The sequence below is a fragment of the Hylobates moloch genome, unplaced genomic scaffold, assembly GCF_009828535.3.
Source record: "Hylobates moloch isolate HMO894 unplaced genomic scaffold, HMol_V3 SCAFFOLD_14, whole genome shotgun sequence".
Taxonomy (NCBI): domain Eukaryota; kingdom Metazoa; phylum Chordata; class Mammalia; order Primates; family Hylobatidae; genus Hylobates; species Hylobates moloch.
This window is the reverse complement of record NW_026652289.1, coordinates 66,111,850-66,134,594: the sequence shown is the minus strand read 5'-3', so window position 1 is coordinate 66,134,594 and position 22,745 is coordinate 66,111,850. Positions and strand designations below refer to the sequence as shown.

General features: G+C 47.2%; 1 protein-coding gene across 4 annotated transcripts in view; it reads left to right on the top strand.

The window, feature by feature from the left end:
- TLN2 (talin 2) overlaps positions 1–22,745 on the top strand; it is a 465,831-nt gene that overhangs the window by 407,859 nt on the left and 35,227 nt on the right. For all 4 annotated transcript variants that reach the window (XM_032174074.2, XM_032174073.2, XM_058427409.1 and 1 more), the window contains 6 exons: positions 5,927–6,073; positions 9,411–9,577; positions 10,496–10,679; positions 13,631–13,756; positions 13,916–14,032; positions 18,862–19,047. In XM_032174074.2, the coding sequence (XP_032029965.1) occupies positions 5,927–6,073; positions 9,411–9,577; positions 10,496–10,679; positions 13,631–13,756; positions 13,916–14,032; positions 18,862–19,047 (927 nt within the window). The remainder of the gene's footprint in view (positions 1–5,926; positions 6,074–9,410; positions 9,578–10,495; positions 10,680–13,630; positions 13,757–13,915; positions 14,033–18,861; positions 19,048–22,745) is intronic.

Genomic DNA, 22,745 nt, shown 5'->3' with positions numbered 1-22,745 from the left:
AATGGATGTCTGCTTTAGAATTCTCTAAAATTGTCCACCCCAAGACACACATGCTGGAGGTGGGAAAAGGATGCCCCACTGCCATTGGACCCGCTCTTTTATTAGGTTGGTGCAAAAGTAAATGCAGTTTCTGCCATTTCTTTTAGTGGCAAAAACCGCAATTACCTTTACACCAACCTAATAATAATTCTATTATCGTTACTATTATTTTGAGCCAGGGTCTCACTCTGTTGCCCAGGCTGGAGTACAGTAGTGCAATCACAGCTTACTGTAGCCTTGAGCTCTGTCCCGGTCTTAAGCAATCCTCCCACCTCAGCCTCCCAAGTAGCTGGGACTGCAGGTGTGTGCCACCATGCCTGGTTAATTTTTCTATTAACAAGGTCTCACTATGTTACCCAGGCTGGTCTCAAACTCCTGGACTCAAGCCACCCACCTGCCTCACCCTCCCAAGTGCTGGGATTACAGATGTGAGCCACCATGCCCAGCCACTTGCCACTTTTTTCTTCCATGTTTTCTATCTTTGTCAGATAAGTTCCATTCTTGCCTTTTCAACTTTCACAAGCTATCCCAAGCAAATTATATTTGACCTGGTTTCAGACGTAGTTGTTTTTTAAGGCTTGGGGAAAACCAGTGCGTTTTGTTTTGTTTGAGGCAGTGAGGAAAGGCGATCAGGATTCCTTAGACCCCCTCCAACTGGAATCAGATCCAAAACTTCATAAAGACCAGGCTTTTAATTTCCCCCAAGGCACAAAACCAGGAGATGATTTTCTCCGTTTTACTTTTATTTCGACAAGAAAAGAATTGAGGGTTTTTCTTGAGGCTCAAGTAACACTTTTCTAAAGTTGCCAATTTAAAACCCCACATTTTATGTCTTTGAGCAACATTCCTTTCTAATAAACACTGGTAATTCGTTGGATCACCCTGTGGGCTGGTCATATTTACTGAGAAGTTCACTATTGCATGGAGAAGCTTAGCATTTTTAAATTCCTTATCTTTTTTTTTTTTTTTTTTTTTTGAGACAGAGTCTGTCATCCAGGCTGGAGTACAATGGTGTGATCTCGGCTCACTGCAACCTCCGCCACCCGGGTTCAAGCGATTCTCCTGCCTCAGCCTTCTGAGTAGCTGAGATTACAGGTACCCGCCACCATGCCAGGCTGATTTTTGTATTTGTAGTAGACACAGCGTTTCGCCATGTTGTCCAGGCTGGTCTCGAACTCCTGGCCTCAAGTGATCCACCCATCTCGGCCTCCCAAAGTGCTGGGATTACAGGGATGAGCCACTGCACCCAGTCTAAATCTCTGATCTTTTTGGATACAGACTCAAAAAATGAATTTCCTCTGTGGCTCACGCCTGTAATCCCAACGCTTTGGGAGGCCGAGATGAGTGGATCACTTGAGGCCAGGAGTTTGAGACCAGCCTGGACAACATGGCGAACCCCGTCTCTACTACAAATACAAAAATTAGCCGGGCATGGTTGGGGGTGGGGGGGGTGCCTGTAATCTCAGCTATTCAGGAGGCTGAGGCAGGAAAATCGCTTGAACCCGGGTGGCGGAGGTTGCAGTGAGCCGAGATTGCACCACTGTACTCCAGCCTAGACAAAAAGAGCGAAACTCCATCTCAAAAAAAAAAAAAAACGGAATTTCCTTTCAAGGATGTTCCCCTAGTAAAACAAAATGTTCTAGGAAATTGCCAGTAGACTGTTGGTTCTGTTGTCCTCTTTCATTTAAATGCCCTAGCTGTTCCATGTGCCTCTGCAAAGTAATAGTAAAAGAGTTATTATTTATCAAGTCCTACCGCATGTCAGATGCTATGATGGGCCCAATCCTGTTTCCCCTCACAACTGCAGTGAGATAACAATCTTCTTTTCTTCCCCATTTCACAGATAAGCAAACCTAGGCTCAGGGAGCTTAGTTAAATGCCCAAGACCACACAACTACAGTCGCTAATATGCGAGCCACTTTAAATAACTTTTTGGAATAAGTGAATGTTCCAAGTAAGTAAATAAGTTAACAAGTAAATATGTGGAGTAGCCAGGATTCAAACCCAGGTTAGTCGGGCATCACAACCCTGGCTGCCTCTCTGCACCAGTCTGCCTCCTTTTGCAGCAGTACACATTCATATGGCACTTTCATCTTTTTGAGATTTTCCACATGTACCTGTTCATTTGACCATCCCATCAGCCTCCAGAATGGGACATAGCTTCTGTCCTGTGTCACAGGGGAAGGAACAAAGGCCCCTCAAGGTTAGTGGGCTCACCCAGAATGTCAGGTTCCCAAGGAGAAGGCAGAGCTGGAAGAAGGTCCCTAGTCCTTTCTGCTGCCCAAAGGGGTGAAACGTTGACAACAGGGCTGGCTGGGAATCCTGAGACCCCATCCTTCCTCTTAGATTCAGCCCTCCTGGCCCATGAACATCAGTGGATGAAGCCTATTTCAGCTTGTCCTTGATAACCCTGCATCCCTCCCGTGTGCTGTCCAAATAGGATTGTGCAGACACACATGCAAGATACCTGTGAGGCTGAGCCTCAAGGGGGTCTCCAGGTACCTAGATGACAGTTGTGTGACTTGGCACAGCCCTGAATATGGAGGCAAAGCCCTGGGTTGACTGAGAACACCAAAGGCCTTTGCAGCTGTTGCCTCACTTATTCTCATCCCCTTGTTTTCTGGTGCTGGCCTTCCTTGGAGCTTCTTAACTGGAATTTTATTTCTGATGACCACTGGGCCAGCCGCACCATTGATCCTATACAGGCTCCCTTGCTATGTGCATCGTGTCACCTCCAAGAAAGGGGCCAGGCAGCAGGGCGCTGGGGTATGTTTTTAGAGCGTAGCCTTCGGTGGGGTGTGGCACTAAGGGAGCACAAGAGTGTTGTTGAGGATGTATCCCACCATGGATCATGTCATCCCATAGGGTTCAGGTTCAAGACAGCTCAAGAGTGGCTCCTCCCTCCCTCCCACTCTGAAGGGGATTTAAGATACAGGTGTTCGTCCCGGTGCCTTGCATTCTGCAAATAGAAAGCTCAGGCTAGACTCTGCACGGGAGCAGGAGGAGCGCACAGAGAAGTTGGAGAGCCTGGGTCCCATCTAGCATCATGGTTTCATGCCATGTTCTTCAAAACCCACAGAGAAGGTTCTGCATGTTTGCCCCTAGTGTCGCTTTTTAAACTTAATTTAACTGTTGTTGAAACTGTTAGGAAAACCCGCCTTGCTGTCAACCTTTCACTCATGTGGTGGCAGAAAGGAGCTTTTGAGTGTGGTCTAGGCCAAATGGGAACCCCTTGGGGGCCACCAGTGCTTTGCTTCAGGCTGCGGGGTAGTTTTGTGCTGATCTCAGGCTGCTGCTGCATCTGCCTTGCCTGCAGTGGTCAAGAACTGGGAGGAAACTGCTCTCCTTTGGTTTCTTTACGCATGTAACAGGATTTTCTCAACACTGTGTCACCAAAGCAAAATACAGAAATAATTTGGTGGCTAAGGCTGTAACTAGCCTTCCTAACCTTATCTGTAAAACTTTAGTTCACTCAGTCTCATTTTTGGCTTTTTATTGGGTCAAAGATACACATTTTAACTCATAAAGGAAGAGTATACTCATAACCCATTACTGCTATCCATTTGACATATTGAGATCCACAAGAGATTTAATTTCGAGAGGGAGAGGAAGGGTTCTGCTGCTAAGTAGAAAAATCAAAGAAGTTAGAAAAACACCGATCTACCGAGTAGAGCGCTGTGCTCAGGATTAAAGACCTGGATTCTCACCTAGTTTTGCCAGGGACCAGCTGTGTGATCTTAGGCAAATCACATCACTTCTCTGGGTCTATAAAATGGGGAGGTTGAACTGCTAAGATCTTTTTTACCTTGAAATTCTATAAATGTTTCGAACTCCATTTCCTTCTTACTTGACTTTTCCAGCAGCACCTTATCCTTTAGAGATCTGTGGTCATCACTGGCCTCAGAGCCCTTGCCTCTAGATTATCTTACCCTGAAATACTTAGGTTTTAACTCTGTGGATCTGGAACGCTTCAAGAGCCAGATTGTTTGAAACTTTAATGGGGTATACCCCTGCTTCAGCTTAACATTATTTTCAAACCAACAAACATGTCCAGCAAAAACATATATTTAAATGACATGACATCTGTGTGGGCTGGAGTGTTTTTCCCGCCTCAGCGGCAGCCTTACTACTACACCATTCCAGATCTGTTTGCAGAGCTGCCGTGTTGTGCAGTCCAGAGGTGCTGCTGCTGTTGTATTCTGCATGGAGGTAGTCAACAAGACAGCCCTGCCTAATTATGAAATGTCTGTAGCACCCTGTGTACGAAGGTGTATAGAAGTGTATAGAAAGCACCCAAAAGAGCAGAAGCTTGGCTGGGTGTGGTGGCTCACGCCTGTAATCCCAGCACTTTGGGAGGCCAAGGTGGGCGGATCACTTGAGGTCAGGAGTTCGAGACCAGCCTGGCCAACATGGTGAAACCCCGTCTCTACTAAAAAAAAAAAAAAATACAAAAATTAGCCGGGTGTTGTGGTGGCCACCTGTAATCCCAGCTACTCAGGAGGCTGAGGCAGGAGAATGCTTGAACCCGGGAGGCGGAGATTGCAGTGAGCCAAGACCACACCACTGCTCTCCAGCCTAGGTGACAGAAAAAGACTCTATCTCAAAAGAAGAAAGTGTATAGAAGAGACCTAAAGGAGCAGAAGCTCAACTTTGTCGATCAGGAGAATATTCTACTAAATGAATTTAAAAGTATTTTGGGCCTTTAAGGGGTTTAGAGGAGGGTTTTTTCCCTAAAAACAGTGTTTCGATAATATGAGAAATAACAATTGCAGCACCCCTCATTCTCCAAAGTCACTCTTTAACTGTGACTAATGAGATGGTATTGGAAGATAGCATCCAGGGGGCCAAAAATCTTCCAGGTTTTAGTCACAATACCTGAGATCTTTTCATAACTCTTCCTGATAGATGCTGGAAAAAAAAAAGAGCCATAGCTTCTAGCTCTTGTAGATTCTTGAAAATAACACTGACCCATGCTTCAAGTTTTGTTTTGGTTTGGTTTGAGTTGCCTACCTGGGCTGGAAGGCAGATTATTTATGGCAGCTGTATTGATCAGACCAAAATGAAATTTGATGTGAAACGGGGCCATAGGAATGCAAACTTCGGGGAGGTGGAAGTGGAATTTATTACACCTTAAAGGAGACAGCTGGCAGCTAATCCAGAGCGAAGCCCACTTGGCCTCTCTTAGGCAAAGTACCTTTTATAATCACATAACCCAGGAGTTATTAAAAGAATGTGTGCCTGCTGAGCTTTTAGCTCTAAAAATGTACCTTTTAAAGGAAACCTCAAACCTGGCCTGATAGGAAGTCTGGGCTCGGTATGGTCGCAGTCCCCATGGGATACAGCTGGGGAAGGGGGTGTTCTGGTTGGTAAACATACCAATTTTGCAAGAATCTGAACACTTCGAAATATGCTTAATACGGAAACCACATTTTGAACCTCTAATTACCCTCTAGAGCTATTGTGAAGAATAAATGAAATTAAACACATTACCTGCTTAGAAGAGGCCTTGACACACAATAGGGGCTCAGTAAATGCTTGTTGAATGAATAACAGAATTATCCCACAAAGTTCATCTAATTAACATTCTCACCAGGTAGCTGGAGGAGCAGATAAGCTATAAACCAGGAAAGATAGTGTATCAAGGAGAGTATTACGCTAGGACCGCAAGATACAGGCTTGCTAGGTAGAGACTGGGCATTTTACAGTCTCTCAAAAGGGAAGCAAAATCAACCAAATTCCATACTTCACCAAACACAGACTCCTAATAGGAGTGGAATTTTCCTAGCCAGGCTCCCATAGGACGTAGGAGAAATTTTCCACGTAGGGAAGGCCTCAATGGCAGGGTCCATCACGCTTCTTCTTCCCCATCCTGGGCTTGCCTCTGCAGATCGGATTCCAGATTCGCACTCGTGTGCAGGACCTGGGCCACGGCTGTATCTTCCTGGTGCAGAAGGCAGGGGCCCTCCAGGTCTGCCCCACAGACAGCTACACCAAGAGGGAGCTGATCGAATGCGCCCGTGCCGTCACGGAGAAGGTAAGGAGCAGCCCTCAGTTTAGAGCCACAGGAACCTGCGCTGGCTCTCAATGATCCATTGTAATCAAGGACAAAAGCAGGAAACTAAGCCAAAGCTAACCCAGCTGACTCAGCTGTCTCATCCCGATCTTCCCCACTGCCCAGGTTCTCCCAAAAATGGGGTGCATCGGGGAGCTGGGGTGATCATAGGCCCAGAGAATTTGAGGACTTAGAGGGACTGTCCCATGAAGGTCAGGCCCTGGCACTCCCCCTTCTTGCAGGGCTTCCCCGTAGGCAGATTGTATCAAAGTCCCCATCAGCAGCCAGGAGCCCCTGGTCAGGGGAGGCCCGGAGCCACAGCCCTTTCCTGCAACCCCTGTTGACACCATCTTCTCAAGGAGGCTGCTGAGGGCTGAGTCAGGAGGAGTGAAAATCCCTTTGGTGTAACCTCTCATTTACAGATGAGACAGTGAAGTGGGGGTGGGTTAGGCCACATGGGGCAGTGGCGTGTACCTTTGTGGAGAAGCAGAAACTTGTCCTCGGTTTTCTGATTCTAAAGACAGTTGTTTGTAGAGAGATTCCCATGGGGTGGTGAAGAAGGCTCTAAGATCTTAGCTAAGGTACTTCAGCTTTCCACAACTCGATTTCCTCATCTGTAAAATGAGGATAAAAATATATAATATCTGACTCATAGAACTGCAAAGATTTACTGTGCTGATGTGTGTAAAAGTGCCTGGTACGGTGCCAGACACCCAGTTACACATCTAATAAATCTAGCTACTGTTTTCTCTAAACTTTCCTCCAAACTTCTTTATCCCCAGGCAATTTTCCCCGGTTAACCATGCCGTACTCTGAATGTTTCTTCATTCCCAAGTAGCTCTTTTATTCTCCCCCAGTACGCGAGTCTTTTGCTTTGCTTTTTGTCACGGAATCATTTTTCAGCTCAGCTGTTTTGCAGGCTGCTTGAGGTACAGGATAAAGCATCCAGGTTTGGTGGCTTTTCCCCTTCCCTTCACTCTGGTTCATAGGACATAGAGCTGTGTCCTGTTTAGAAACTTGGCAACAGACTTGAGGGGCGGGCAGGGGGGAACCCTCAACTGGAAGCTGCTGCCACAGAGGCTGGTCTGTCCGTGGCCCTCCCTGAGGCCAAGCCACAGTCTGGCCTTCTCCTGTAGCCCACAGGGCTGTCCAGCCTCCTGGGACTCCACAGACGAGGAAATAAGTCTCTCAGCTGGAGGAAGGCATTTGCCTTCCTTTCAAAGCCCTTTCTTGTTATTGAAGTTATTCTTGCCCAGTTCCCCATAAAAGGCCTTATAGCAGGAGCACCAGGAAGGGAGGAGAGGGGTCCAAGCTACATAGTGTTTGTAGCCATGGCCAAGCAGCTTGGTCTTCCTGAGCTGGCCTTGGCCCTGCTACCTCTCCCGGCTGTGGATCCCTGATTTAGGACACCTGGAGGGATCACCAAAGGAGAGGGGGTGGCTCGTTCCTAACAACTGGCCTTTTGACTATTTCTTGCTGCGCGTCCCTGTCCTCTATGCCTTGTGTCTCGTTATATGCCTTGATGGTGTGTATAGTGTACCCACACACAGCCATGACTTGTCTGCCTTTGTGTCCTAGGACCCTAGTGACTAGCAGATCCTCAATAGACACCTGCTGGCTGGCACACCCTTCACAGAGGGTGGGATGCTATTTCTGGACTCTTTTTCTTTCACCTTGTTTAAGAATGTCTCTCTCCCACACACATATACAACCCTGCAGGCTTCCCATGATACTTGGCCTTTGTCACCCATCCTCTGAGGGGCTTTCCACAACCTGGATACCTCATTTCCCGGCCAGCTGTATGCCAGTCTGACTTGTCTTTTCCTGGTAGGACCTAGTAGCATTTAAAAGAAAGGCAGATGAGGAAGAGAAACAATTCCTTGTGGGCTGGTCTTGGAATGTGGTAGGTGCCCAGGAAATGGTCCCTGTGCCTCTCCTGCCAGACTGTGTCCACGGCCTCTGCTGAGATCTAAGCAGCACAGGGACAGAGTGTCTCATACTCCATGCCTCTTGCTGGCACAGTGAAACAGTGACTCGCCTGCTCTGGGTCAGCATGTTTGAAGAAATATAGATACAAAACGTTGTCAGATTCTTCTTTGGGTCATAGTCAAGGGTAGCAGGTGTGTGCACACAGAGATTAATACAAAGACTCAAAGAGCCTCCAGCCACTAGCCTGACACATGCAATTTACATTGGGTGCAGTGGGCCATCCTGAGGGCAAGAACGGTGTGCTGTGGGATTCCGGGAGGCAGGGCTGTCTCTGGAAGAGGAGAGCAGGGGGAGGTGTCTGGGGCTCAGCTGGTTTGCAGGCTGCTTGAGGCATAGGATGATATATCTGTGCTTGATGGCTTTTCCTTCTTCCTTCACTTTGGCGTCTTGTGGGGCAACTAGTTCGGTGGCTGGGGGAGAGGGGCAGGAGGCATTGCAGGCAGAGCGCAGACCCAGGGTGGAGAAATGGGAGTGTTTGGGAAAGTCAGGAGCTGGCGGGTGTGGTGAGAGCCAAGTGAAGCGGACACATGACCAGAAAGGGAGCTCAGCCAGGGAGATTTGTAAGCAGGGTGTTGGCGTGGTCAGGTTTATGTCATAGGAAAGTGAGCAGTGAGGGTGTCGGAGCAGTGAGGGTGTACATGATGGGTGAGGGTGACAGCACAGGATTTCTGACATGGAAGACACCCGAGTGAACTTGCTGGGCCCTCGGGGCACTGAAGTGATGGTTCGGGGGTGGATGACGGCTCGCAGGAGCGTTAGAAGTGGAGAGGTCACATACGCAGATCCCCTCTAGACTCCAGCCCTTCTGAACTACATTCTGGAGAATTTCCATCCCAGCAAAGGAGTGATGAGTGTTAGCAGTGGCCCGTTCCTACTGAAAATCCTAATAAAAGGGGATGTAATCACCACACCTTTCACAGGAGCCTAAGCCTTTCTCCCATTCTGTGGTTTCGGAAACATAGTAGTAATTGAATAAATAGCATCTGCCCTCTACTGAGCACTTACTGTGTGCCAAATGCCTTGCTAGACACTTTACAGGTATTTTTCTTCCTACTTAATCCCCTCAACAACCCTGATAGGCCAGAAATAATGGCCCCATTTTACAGATGAGGAAACTGAGGTTTGGAGAGGTAATGCAGCTTTGCCTAAGGTCACATGGCCTGTAAATGGCAAAGCTGGTATCCAGACCGAGGCTGTTGACTCCAGACGTGTGCCGTTAACCGCTAAGCTACATCACCTCCTGGGAGCGAATTCAGTATTTTCAGAATCTGCTTTTAGCTCCTGTTCTCTCCATTTCTTAGCTCCCCTCACATTCCCTTTCTGCCTACAGGTCTCCTTGGTGCTCTCGGCTCTCCAGGCCGGGAACAAAGGAACCCAGGCATGCATTACAGCCGCCACTGCTGTGTCTGGGATCATTGCCGACCTGGACACCACCATTATGTTTGCAACAGCGGGGACGCTGAATGCAGAGAACAGTGAGACCTTCGCAGACCACAGGTACGTGGGGTTCCTGGACGGGGAGAGGTTCAGGCCGGCCTGCCCCTGAAACTCATGATCGACTTGGAGACGCCACCTGGGAGCCAGAAATGCAGTTATCTGTTTTGATTTCAACAAGATGCACAAGTTGGGAAAGTGAACCATGTAATCAGAATGAGCCCCCTTTGCCAACTGTAAACACAGTGTCGTGGTTCGAGCTTTGCCTTTGACAGCCTTAAATCCAGCCTGCTACAGCAAAAGACAGCTTTTAGACCTGCCACATGCTGAGCCAGAGAGCCGTTCCTCAAACTACTGGCCAACCCCAGCAGGATTGGGAATGGCGGGGGCAGGCATATTTCGCTTAAACCCTGTTTTGGGAAGATAGGGGCTCAAAGCCCCTATCTCTGCTCAGCTTGCACTCAGCCTCTCTATCTGCTGCTAGGGACCTCTGAAACCTCACCGCATGTCCAACACCTTTCTTCCCCCCTGCAATCCAAGGGCTGGGCTAGGGAGGCGGTTCCCAGAGCTCTGCTGTCCCTTCCCAAGCCCAGCCTCTGATCCTGAACAAGGTGCCCCAACCCGTGTGTCCTCACAGTCACTAGCTATGAAGTATTTTAAGGGACAGTGGGAGCCACAGAAAAGAAGCTGACCTTTCATTGAACTATAGGGCTTGGGAAGGGAGCCAGGTTGGTGGGCCTGACTCTCACTGAAGTTTTCATGTCAGTCGGCTATGTGAATGAATACTGGTTGACTTTCTTCTTCTCCCCCCAGTTTTGCATTTGTGGAAGATGAGAGTCCCTTGGTAAGGGGAGGTGTAACATAGCACTTCTTCAAAGCCCTTTAACAAAAGCCCCATGTGAGGGATTTCTTTTCTTCTTGAAGTAATCAAGCTTTGCCCTCTGTCTCTCCCCGTCTCCTCTGCCCTCCTGGCTCTCTCAGGGAGAATATTCTCAAGACAGCCAAGGCCTTGGTAGAAGACACGAAACTACTTGTGTCAGGAGCTGCGTCCACTCCTGACAAGCTGGCCCAGGCGGCCCAGTCCTCAGCAGCCACCATCACCCAGCTCGCAGAAGTGGTCAAGCTGGGGGCAGCCAGCCTGGGCTCCGACGACCCCGAGACCCAGGTACCAGCAGGGCCTGGGGAGTGCGTCCTCCTGGTCTTCCTGTGAACGCTGCACACCAGGCCTCAGAAGAGACCTAAGGCAGAACAGGAACTTTTGAAGTAGACAATGTGTGTGAGAGTGTGTCTGGTTTGAGGAACCGGTAGGAGGCAGTCATCCAAGCGAGATAGTGGCAGACTGTGGTGGTGGGGATGGAGACAAGCTGAGGGATTTGAGAAGAGTCTAGAAGGAAGGCTTGGCCTAGGCTGGTGAAGGCTGGAGCACGGCATGCCTGAGGGAGGAGAAGGAGTGAAAGGCGGCTCCTTGTGCAGCCCGAGCAGGGCACAGGAGCTCCCTGAAGGGAGAGCTGGTGTGGGCCGGGGGAGGTGGAGGTGATTGAAGTGCCGGAGCCACACACAGGTAGAACTAGTGAGTACGCATGAGCCTGCCCAGGCACAGGGCTGTGGGTTCAGGGACTGTTGCCATAGAGGTAGGGACTGCAACCACACGAGAGGAAAAGCCAGGGAGTCAGGGCAGAGCCTGGAGGAATCCAGCATTTAGGGCCCCTTTACTGTGCAAGTGGCACAGGAGACTGAGAAGCAGCAGCTGCTGCAGGGAGATAAGCCGCAGGTGTCATGTTGCCAGGATGGAGTGTTTCAACCCGCCAGAGACAGAGTTAAGAAAGAGGGACGCCTGGGAACTGGTTATTGGCCTGTTCCGGTAACCATCGAGTGCCATCGAGGACATTGGTGTCCCCAGCTGCTTGTGTGGCAGCAGCCAGATGGGGGTGGGGAAATGAACTCAGCAGATGGGGAAATGAACTCAGTAGATGGCCCAGGTGAGAACTTCGGTTCTCAAGGAAGAGAGATAAGAACTGGAAGGCTAGGGAAGGGCCCTGTGCTTCTGTGACTTCCGCTTCTGATATCTGGCAATTTCATGGAGATTACTTGCCTGTTCCTTGGTCCCCTTCCCAGACCACTGCTCCTCAAGGACATCACCACAGTTTGCTCATCTTTGAAACTTGCGCATGCAGCATAGCTCTTGGCACATAGTGGCTACTGGCTACTGAACAAGTATATGTTCACCTGTTGTTGAACTAACAGCCAACAAAAGTCATTAATAAATGGATGATGCCTGTTCCCAGAGCGCAAAATTAAAAACAAAACAAAACAAAACAAAACTGCTCTCTATTCCCAGAACCGTCAAATGCCAAGCACTTCAGTTTTCACTCCTTAAACCATTCTCAGAAAACTAGTCTGTCTGGACAAAACTGGTTAGAAACCCCCTGCCATTCAGTGCCCCCAGGGGATGCAGTGACTGTGCTGGTTCACTTGAGGCCACCAACTCGTTCCCTCACAGCACGACCCTTCCCTCCCTGACGGCACCCATGAGTGGAGCACAGCTCTGAGAGGAAACATTCCTTATGCTACCATTGCATCCTTTCTGTTGGATTTCTGATAACATCGGAGTCCAGATTGGCTGCCTTTTGGAATTCTAAGCATTCGCAAAAACCTCCGCTACAGGTGGCGGGCGCCTGTAGTCCCAGCTACTCGGGAGGCTGAGGCAGGAGAGTCGCTTGAACCCAGGAGGTGGAGGTTGCAGTGAGCCGAGATCACACCACTGCACTCTCAATACGTTTTCACACCTGAGATCCCAGTTTATCTTCAAAGCAATTTAATGAGGTAGATGGGGCTAGCAAGCTAATTTCACTGTGGATGAGGAGCCGGAGCCACGCACACAGGCATGGCACAGTGTGGAGGTTAAGACCGTGGCCCTCATGCTCACCAGACTCTGAATCCCAACTCTGCCACTCCTGGGCTCTGGGAGTGTGGAGATAAGGATTGTGGTTCGCACTCGAAAAGGCGGTGGCGAGGAGTAAATGAGATAATGTGTGTAGAGTGCTTGGCTCAGCACCTGAACACTGCCCTCAGTAAAGGGAAAATGTTTTTATTATTATAGAAGTAGGAGTTACTGGAGCTAGCGGACTGCGAACGCTTAAATGCAGTGCCCAATATTGTGTAATTCTCATCTAGACCTGGTACTTTTCGCTCTAAATCTGGCACTTTGAAAAGATGATCTGTGGTCTCTGTGAAATTAGAAAAGGAAACACAGATAATGCATCACATCCAGGTTTATGTGGGAAAATACCTGCATCTTCATTCCACAAGTATTTACTGAGTACCTGCTGGGTGCTCGTCCCTGTTACAAGCGTGAAACAAAGCAGAAGTCCAGGCCAAGCCTCCTGGAGCTTGCACTCAAGTTGAGGGAGAAGACAGATGATTTTTAAGTGAATAAATGTTAAAATAATTCCACCTACTGATAAGTGCTGTAAATAAAACGGCAACCTGACAGTTTCAGCAATTGCGGGAGTGGGCCCTTAGCTGAGGGATGGGGAAAAGCCTCTGAGGACGTGACATTTGAGCTAAGGCCCAAGTGATGGAAAGAGCTGAGTTCCAGTTAGAACAACGAGCAAAGGCCCCGAACAAGAATGAGTTGAGATTTCCCATGGAGAAGAAGATAGGCCGACCTGTGTGCCTATAGCAGAGCACCTCATAGCCAGAGAGGCAGGCAGGGCTGCTGTGGGGCCTTGAGGGCCGGGGTCAGGTGGGGATTTTTACTAAGTGTTCAGGGTGCCAGCTAGGAGTGAGTGGTTTTGCCTCTCTGGTGCCCTTCATGCTGTCAGAGGCAGCTCATCTGCCAAGTTGCTGGCTAGGATGTTTTACATAAGCTGCACGTTTACACCTGACTTCTCCATTCTGGCTCAGCTTCAGCCTCCCCTGGGCAGCTTTTGAGAGTCCTGAGTCCTGTATCAGAATCACCAAGGGTGGCTTCCCAGGAGGTCTGCCATGCTGCAGACTTTAGACTGTCTTTCTCTCATCCCCTGTGCCCCGGCCTGCCCTCAGGCTGCATGCCTTGGTGAAGCCCACAGCTGACATCTTGACGCCTGCTCACCTGAGCTCTGTGCTCTCTTTCAGGTGGTTTTGATCAATGCCATCAAAGATGTGGCCAAGGCCCTTTCCGATCTCATCAGTGCTACCAAGGGAGCTGCCAGCAAGCCAGCGGACGACCCTTCCATGTACCAGCTCAAGGGGGCCGCCAAGGTAGAGTGGGGCTCTGGCTGGGGATGAGCACCTGAGTTCTCTTCTCACTTAAAGGAAGGAGAGGTGTCCTTGCTCATAGCATGCGATCCAGAAGTAAAAGGAGTCGGGGCTGGACCTGAGACACTGCACTATCTGTATTCATTCTCTCTTCCTATGCAGGTGATGGTGACCAATGTCACCTCCCTCCTCAAGACTGTAAAGGCGGTGGAGGATGAGGCCACCCGGGGCACCAGGGCGCTTGAGGCCACAATTGAATGCATAAAGCAGGAGCTTACGGTAAGGAGCCGGCAGTTACCTCCCTTGGGTACCAGATTCCCACAGCTGACCCCAGTGAGGGCTCATTTGAGGTTTTTTACCAATGAGGTTTTACCTAAAACACCTGAACTGAGAATGACCCTTCACCTGCCTGCTGGTGGCTTTATATAATTGAGACCCCATGTGTCACTGAGTTTGGCTGGGATTGATTTGTAATTGTAATCAAGGAGTTAATTGAAATGTATCACTTAGGACTATTCAGGTTTAGTTCCACTAAAATTATAGCACAAAATCAAAGCATTGTCAAAGATTCCTGGAAAAAGGGAAAGTCAGTATGACTGCGCTTACCTGGAGCATTAATTCTGTGAACAGTGCTTAGCCTTTCTTGATGCACATTGCTCTTGGTACCCGCACACATGCAGAATTGGAAGTCTGCCGTTTGCTATTGGAAGAGCCTAGAAGCCTTTACCTGAGACACTTCCCTTTAAAATCCAGCTTCCTTCCGTTGGAGTCATCTGATCTGAGAGAAATTGACCCTGTTCTTTTCTGACTTGTTCCAGCATTGCAGAGTTGAAGACATTCTGGAGTTACTGCAATGTGGATGATATCTGCTGTTCTTATGATCCCACAATGGTTGTGGATTGGCTCATTCTAATCCCCACAAATAGAAATATGCCAAAAAGAGTAGTTTCAAACAGATTTCTTTTTGATAGGAGGTCTGATCACAGATTCAACTTTTTTGGGGAAGAGGGATACCTACCTTTGCTGCCAATTGTTCTGTACCTTTAAAGGGTCACTTGCAAAGGCGACCTAGAGCACTAGAAACAATAGTAGAACAATTTTGCAGGGTTTTAGTGACAGAAACTTGGGTTTTCTTGTCATATCGTTAATGAATCTAGCTTTGATTGATGTTGCGCTCAGTTCATGCTTTAAAGGAGAATCTAAAAAATACAGGAGTAACTTAAAAGCTGGTGGTACCTTAAGTACCACTGCCTGGCACTTGCCTGGCTGCACAGGCTGGGTGTTTGCTACCAAAATCTGGACACAGCTCCTTTTTTGTTATTTGTTTATTTTTGATTTTTGTGGGTACATAGTAGGTGTATATACTTAGGAGTTACATGAGATATTTTGATACAGGCATGCAATGCATAATAATCACATCAGGATAATTGGGGTATTCATCATCTCAAGCATTTATCCTTTGTGTTACAATCCACTTATACTCTTTTAGCTATTTTTAAATGTACAATTAAATTATTTTTTACTATGGTTACCCACTGTGCTATCAAACACTAGGTCTTATTCATTCTTTCTATTTTTTGTACCCATTATCCCTCCCCACTTCCCCACCCCTGACCTCCCACCTCCGTACTACCCTTCTTAGCCTCTGGCAACCATCCTTCTACCCTCTATCTCCATGAGTTCAATTATTTTAATTTTTTCGGTCACAAATAAGTGAGAACACGCAAAGTGTGTCTTTCTGTGCCTAGCTTATTTCACTTAATGACCTCTAGTTCCATCCATGTTGTTGCTAATGATAGGATCTCATTTTTTTTTTTTTTTTCCTATGGCTGAATAGTACTCCATTGTGTATGTGTACCACAGTAGCCAAGATTTGGAAGCAACCTAAGTGTCCATCAACAGATGAATGGACACACATATACAATGGTAGACACACACACACACACACACACACACACATATATAATATTGAAGAGATATCTGCACTCCCGTGTTTATTGCAGTTTACTTCATATATATGATCTTGGCTATTGTGAATAGTACTGCAATAAACATGGGAGTGCAGATATCTCTTTAATAAACTGATATCCTTTCTTTTGGGTGTATACCTAGGAGTAGGATTGCTGGATCACAAAGTAGCTCTAATTTTAGTTTTTTGAGGAATCTCCAAACTCTTCTCCATAGTGGTTGTACTAATTTACATTCCCACCCACAGTGTACAAAGGTTCCCTTTTCTCCACATCCCTGCCAGCATTTGTTATTGCCTGCCTTTTGGATATAAGCCATTTTAACTGGGGTGAAATGATGTCACACTGTAGTTTTGATTTGCATTTCTCTGATGATGAATGATGTTGAGCGCCCTTTCATAAGCCTGTTTGCCATTTGTATGTCTTCTTTTGAGAAATGTCTGTTGAGACCTTTTGCCCATCTTTTGATCAGATTATTATATTTTTTCCTATAGAATTGTTTGAGCTCCTTACATAGGTTAGTTATTAACCCCTTATCAGATGTGTAGTTTGCAACTGTTTTCTCCCGTTCTGTGGGTTGATTGTTTCCTTTGCTGTGCAAAAGCATTTTAACTCGATGTAATCCCATTTGTCTATTTTCATCAGCTATACTATTCTGGAGTAAATGTTTTTTTCCTTCAGCACTTTAAATATGTCATGCCCCTCTCTCCTGGCCTGTAAGGCTTCCACTGAGAAGTCTGCTGCTAAGCATATTGGAGCTCCATTGTGTATTATTTGTTTCTTTTCTCTTGCTGCTCTTGGGATCCTTTCTTATCCTTGACCTTTGGGAATTTGATTATTAAACTCCTGAGGTAGTCTTCTTTGGGTTAAATCTGGTTGGTCTTCTATAACCTTCTTGTACTTGGATATTGGTAGCTTTCTCTAGGTTTGGGAAGTTCTCTTTAAATAAACTTTCTACCCCATCTCTTTTTCTACCTCCTTTTTAAGGCCAATAACTCTTAAATTTGTCCTTTTGAAGCTATTTTCTAGATCCTGTAGGCATGCTTCATTGTTTTCTATTCTTTTTTGTCTCCTCTATGTTTTCAAATAGCCTGTCTTCAAGCTTACTAATTATTTCTTCTATATGATCAGTTCTGCCATTAAAAGACTCTTATGCATTCTTCAGTATATTAATTGCCACTTTCAGCTCCAGAATATCTGCTTGATTCTTTTTAATTATTTCAATTTATTTGTTAAATTTATCTGATAGGATTCTGATTCCCTCTTTGTGTTATCTTGAATTTGAGTTTTCTCAGCACAGCTCTTTTGAATTCTTTGTCTGAAAGGTCACATATCCCCAGGATTAGTCCCTGGTAACTTATTTAGTTGATTCGGTGAGGTTATGTTTTCCTGGATGCTTACAGGTGTTCATTTGTGTCTAGACATTGAAGAGTTAGGTATTTATTATAGTCTTCAAAGTCTGGGCTTGTTTGTACCTGTCTTTCTTGGGAAGGCTTTCCAGGTACTCGAAAGGACTTGGATGTTATGATCTAAGCCATATCTGCATTGGGGGGGCACACCAAGCTCAGTAACACTGTAGTTTTTGTAGACTTACAAAGGTACCATCTTGATGGTCTTGGATAAGATCCAGAAGAATTATCTGGATTACCAGATAATTACTTTCTCCCAAACAAATGGAGTCTCTCACTCTGCTAGGGGTGGGGTGACACAGGTACCCCTGTGAACATAGCTTCTGACATGCATAGGCAGGCCTAATGGTGGTGATCAAAGAGACTTGAAATTTGGAGCCATCCTGGGAAACTACAGACACATGGGTTATTCTCAGTATACCAGTGTGATTTAAAATTCACCCAGAGGCCAGGCGTGGCAGCACACACCTGTAATCCCAGCACTTTAGGAGGCTGAGGCAGGAGGATTGCTTGAGCCCAGGAGTTTGAGCGCAGCCTGGGCAACATAGAGAAACCATATCTCTGTGAAAAATTAAAAAGTTAGCCGGGTGTGGTGGCATGAACCTGTAATCCCAGCTACTCAGGAGGCTGAGGTGGAAGACTCACTTTAGCCCAGGAGGTCAAAGTTGCTGTGAGCCGGGTTGACTGAATTTTATTCTGGCTGAATAAAATTCACCCAGATCGTGGGTTTCCATGTAGCACGTGCCATGAGGGCCACATTAGTGTGAAGGACTCTACGTGCGGCCTTCATTCCGCTGTAGCATTCAAGGGTGAAGTGGGGATTTGGGGTCCTAGACTGCTTAATTGCAGTTGCCCATTTTCAGCAGTGATGTTTGGCATTGGTTGGCATTCTGTGGGATGCCAACTGAGCCCACCCTTCTGCATCAGGGAAGCCTTCCTTGCCGAAACGTGGTTGCCTAGGCTGAAGACAGGGCAGCCCCACCTAGGCTAGGGGCCCTCATGTAGGGACAGATGCACATTCAGCACATACCCAGGGTACCAGTTGCTCATGTTAGAGAGCCAGAACAGATGAGCATGAAGCAGAAATGGGATATTGACTTACCGTGGTGAATTTATTTCAGCCTCTCTAAAGGGGGTAGGTGGGTAGGTTGCTAAATAATTCACAGTGTCACCATGGCGCACTCAACATGAACACCGCTGCACAATTATGCAGTTATATTTATAAGACAGGCTAAGAATAGAAGGAACTGATGCTTCATTTCCCCCAACCTCACATCCCCTTAGAGAGAGAGAGGTGAGTCCTGAGTGATGCGGCCGGGTCAGTCCTGCCCCGAAACCAGCACTGGGACTGAGAGTTTATGGAAACTGCCAAAGCACCAGCAGGGATGGCGGAAGAGAACTATGAAGCCATACAACAACCTTTCACAGGATGGGTAGTGTGTAAATATTGGGTGTCAGTTTCTGCAGACCAACAGGTTAACACTCTAGATACGTCTCCCTCACCATATTGTTCCCGTGAATGCTTAGTGTAGGTGCAAGACATTTGTCCATGAGAATCTTGAAAACAAGAACCATATTACTGTACTCAAATTTCTAATTTCCTGCCATGTGACAGTTCCTTCCAGTTACTGGCTCAGTTTTCAGACACAAGCTACAGCCTGGTTGGAGAAGAATAAATTATTTTTTTCTTTTCCTTTTTGATTTTTTTAACCTCTCTGTTTCTGACTTCCAGGTGTTCCAGTCAAAAGACGTACCTGAAAAGACATCATCACCTGAAGAATCCATAAGGATGACAAAAGGCATCACCATGGCAACAGCCAAAGCCGTGGCAGCTGGGAACTCGTGTAGACAGGAGGACGTGATTGCTACTGCCAACCTGAGCCGGAAAGCCGTGTCAGATATGTTGACGGCTTGCAAGGTAAAGACCTTGGCATTGTTTTGGATGGATAGATGATTCTCTGTCATGACTGGGTTGCTTGGTGTAGTCTGAAAAACGGGAGGGGCTCAGAACCTTAAACTTTGTAATAAAAATGCACACAGGGCCAGGTGTAGTGGCTCATGCCTGAAATCCCAACACTTTGGGAGCTGAGACAGGAGGATCACTTGAGACCAGGAATTTGAGACCAGCCTGGGCAACATAGTGAGACCTCATCTCTTAAAAAAAGTTTTTTTTTAAATAACCAAGTGTGGTGGTGTGTACCTGTAGTCCTAGCTACTCAGAAGAGTAGCTGTGGCAGGAGGATCACCTGAGCCCAGGAGTTCAAGGCTGCAGTGAGCTATGATTATGCTGCACTCCAGCCTAGGTGACAGAGCAAAACCCTGTCCCTTTAAAAAAAAAAAAAAATGCACACTGAATATGGCATATGCACCAACCTGTGGGAAATGACTTTCTAAGGCAGTTTTGTGTTTGAGAGGGGATGGAGTCAGCCCTGCTGGCCCTAATCCTCCCCATTCTTTCTAATTCTTCCTTAATAGGCAGGAAGCCTTCTTGCAGAGTATGGTGGAGGCCCCTCCGAGGGTGGTGGATAGGGATTGCATCTCTTGGTCCCAGCTCCTCCAAATGGAAACTGTTCACTCTTCCGCTGGACCCTTTCTTATCCCCCATAGGTCAGCCACTGTGCACTAGGGGAGGTGTTGCCATCCCTGGTGAGGAAGTGAGTTGGAGGAATACAGCAGAACTTGGAGAGCTACTTTGCGCAGCCTGTGCTAGGCATCTTGGAAAAATTCCTCTGCTCCTTGGGTAGATAGTTGGAGCAACTGCCGTGAGCCTGTGCTTGGTGAGGGAACTGTGGAGACCCAGGGCCTGGAACCTTTATTTTTGATCTATTAGGAAAGTGAACTATAAGAGCCCCCACCCCAAGCCCTCCCCCTTCTAGGGACAGCCTTGCCCCCAGGGACTCTGGCTTCCGCTCAGCAATCAATTGATGATCCCCTGCCATGGTGAGTGAGGGCAGAATTGAAGACCAGCTCCTACAGCATGGGGTCTCAGGGAACAGAGCCATTCTTTGTGGTAAAGTGAGTTCTGCTGGAGTTGCTGCTGCAAGATCCAACTCTTAGGGCTTCTTGGTGGCTCCTCAGAAGTCAAGAGGGAGGTAAGGGAGGGGGCCATGACAGAATTTGCGTGCAGGGGCCTGGCCCTGGGAGACAGTACCACATTTACACGACCCGTGGGTGTGATGGAGGGTGGAGAGAAGAGGGTGGGTTGGAAAAGACAGGGCTGGAAAGATTCCGCTTTCACACAGGACCCAGGGCTTGCTAGATCAGGGAGTTAGGACTCTCTTTCCTGAGGCTACAAGTATTGGCCACTTTGATATGCTCAGTGGAGTCCACCTACCATAAGAGAACTGCCAAAGGGGTTACATCCTCAATCAAAGAGTAGTATTTACCTAGCAAGATAAGGCCTGCATGCATCGTGGTGTACACACATGGCACCTCAAAATTTTAGGAGAGCTGTCATATATATTCTCTCATTTGATCCCATATGAGAAAGGAGAGAGTAATTATTCTATTTGTTACATGATGAAATGGGCTCAGAGAGAGAAGTGGCATGACCAAGGTCACGCAGCTATTTACTGTCAGAACCAGAACTGAAATTAGCTCTCCTGATTCCTCAGCCACTCTGTTTCTGCTACTCAGGGCCTCCCAGATGTAATGTTCAAGGTCGCTATGGTTGATGCATGACAGATGCTTTTGTCCCCAAGCTACAGACATGAACAGGGGAAACTGAACAGAAAAGAAACCATGATTAAATGGTCTTTTTAACGGGAATGCAGCTCAGATTTTTAAGTCTCTCCTAACGTGTGCTCCCCTGTTTTCAGGGGAGGAGCTCAGGTAGAACAGTGTGGGTGCTATTTGCCCATCCTCAGCTCCTCTCTGTCATCTCCACCATGGGACACGTTATCTGGGCTTTGCAGGACAAGATAGCAGCCAGAGCTCTGAAGCCTGAGTGTCAGCTTCACACACCAAAATCAGACTCGACAGGAGTCACTGCTGAGCCCCGATGGTCCTGTTAGTATAGGACTGACTTAGCGAACTCACTAACATTTCTGTTTCCCTTGTCTCCTGTATCCCTCACTCCTTTGCAAAAGGAAATGAGGCCTCTGGCCGACAGGGAGCACATGCAATAATGCGTAGGCAGGAAACCTGGGGTGCTGAGTGGTGGTCAAGACGGAAGCCTTACATGCCAAGCAGAAGGGCCGAGTCGCCCCAGTCCAGTTCTGCCTTTTCCCTGGCTACCCTACTCAGCCCACACACGGAGGGGCAGAAAATTACATACTGGCTCATCTTAGAATGGAAGGATTACTGCAGTTCCTTAGGCAGAGAGAAAGACTTACCTAAACCCTAAGTTAATTCTCATGCATATTTCTTTCTAGTCTTACTTTCATGTGCACATGTGTATATTAGATGTAATTTTATGTCTACTATTATAATTAATGTTATAAAGCTATTTCTGTGTTGCTATATTGCTGACTTTTTAATGACTACAAAATACCCTTAATGAATATTATCTTCCCATTGTTGACAGATATTTAGGCTGTCTGCATCTTTAAAAAATCATGAACTTTACTGCAGTAAACATCTTTGGGCATATCTGTTTTTTTCTGTGCTTTGGATTATTTCCTTAGGCAAGATTCCCAGAAATAGAATTAGTGGGTCCAATGGTATAAGAGTTTAATTAGTGCCAGATTGTTCTCCCAAAGGGTTCTACTCGGTTACAGAGCCCCCAGCAGTGCATGCAAGCACCTCAGCTCCACCTCTCCCACTCCCTACACACGGGCTTGCACATAACCTGCTGGAAGTGACTCTGAGTAGCATCCGGGCCTGTGTCTTCCCACAGTGGTGTCTCATCAAACAGACCTGGGGCCTTGTGCCTCACCATGCGAGGCACAGGGGTATGAGGATGAACAACAAGTGATGGTGGGTGGCTGGGAGCATGGCTCTTGGTTCCTGCCTCTGAGCCCATTAGTCCTCAGATGAGGAAAACCTCGCTCGTACATGACATGCTGGCCGTAAGAATTAGCCCCACTCTGTCCAGGGATTGGGGGTAAGTCAAGGGGGTAGCCCAAGGTATTCCCATCAGCACTCCCATTCCTAGGAAGAGAGGCTTGAGTGGATAAACATGAATCCTAGTCTTCCCCCTCAGCTTTCACCTTTTATCCCGATGTGTGATTTGTATTTGTCCTGATTAATGATATCTTTGTAGTTTTATGTATTTCTGCAAGCCCCTCAGTTTCTTTCCAGAGGGAAGCTGTAGAAGGAAGGGGTAGGGTTGCTAGTTTTAATAAATAAAAAATAGGGTGTCCCATACTTGATAAAAATTTTTTTTCATTGATTATCTGAAATTCAGATTTAACTGGGTGCATTTTATCTGGTGACTCTGTGAATGGGTATCCCTTCAGAAATGATGTAATCATGAATGACTCAAATTAGCAGGTCATAAGTACAAGAAAAAAGCTCAAGATGCTGTGTTAAGCATGTGTGCTGGTTTGTGTATCTCGACTTTTGTATAATATGAGATGAGTTATGGTGCCTCTAGGGTACTGGGGAGCTAGCTATCTGAAGTTTCCCAGGAGCTAGAGGGCCCTGGTCACAGAGACCTCACTGACTGCAGCATGG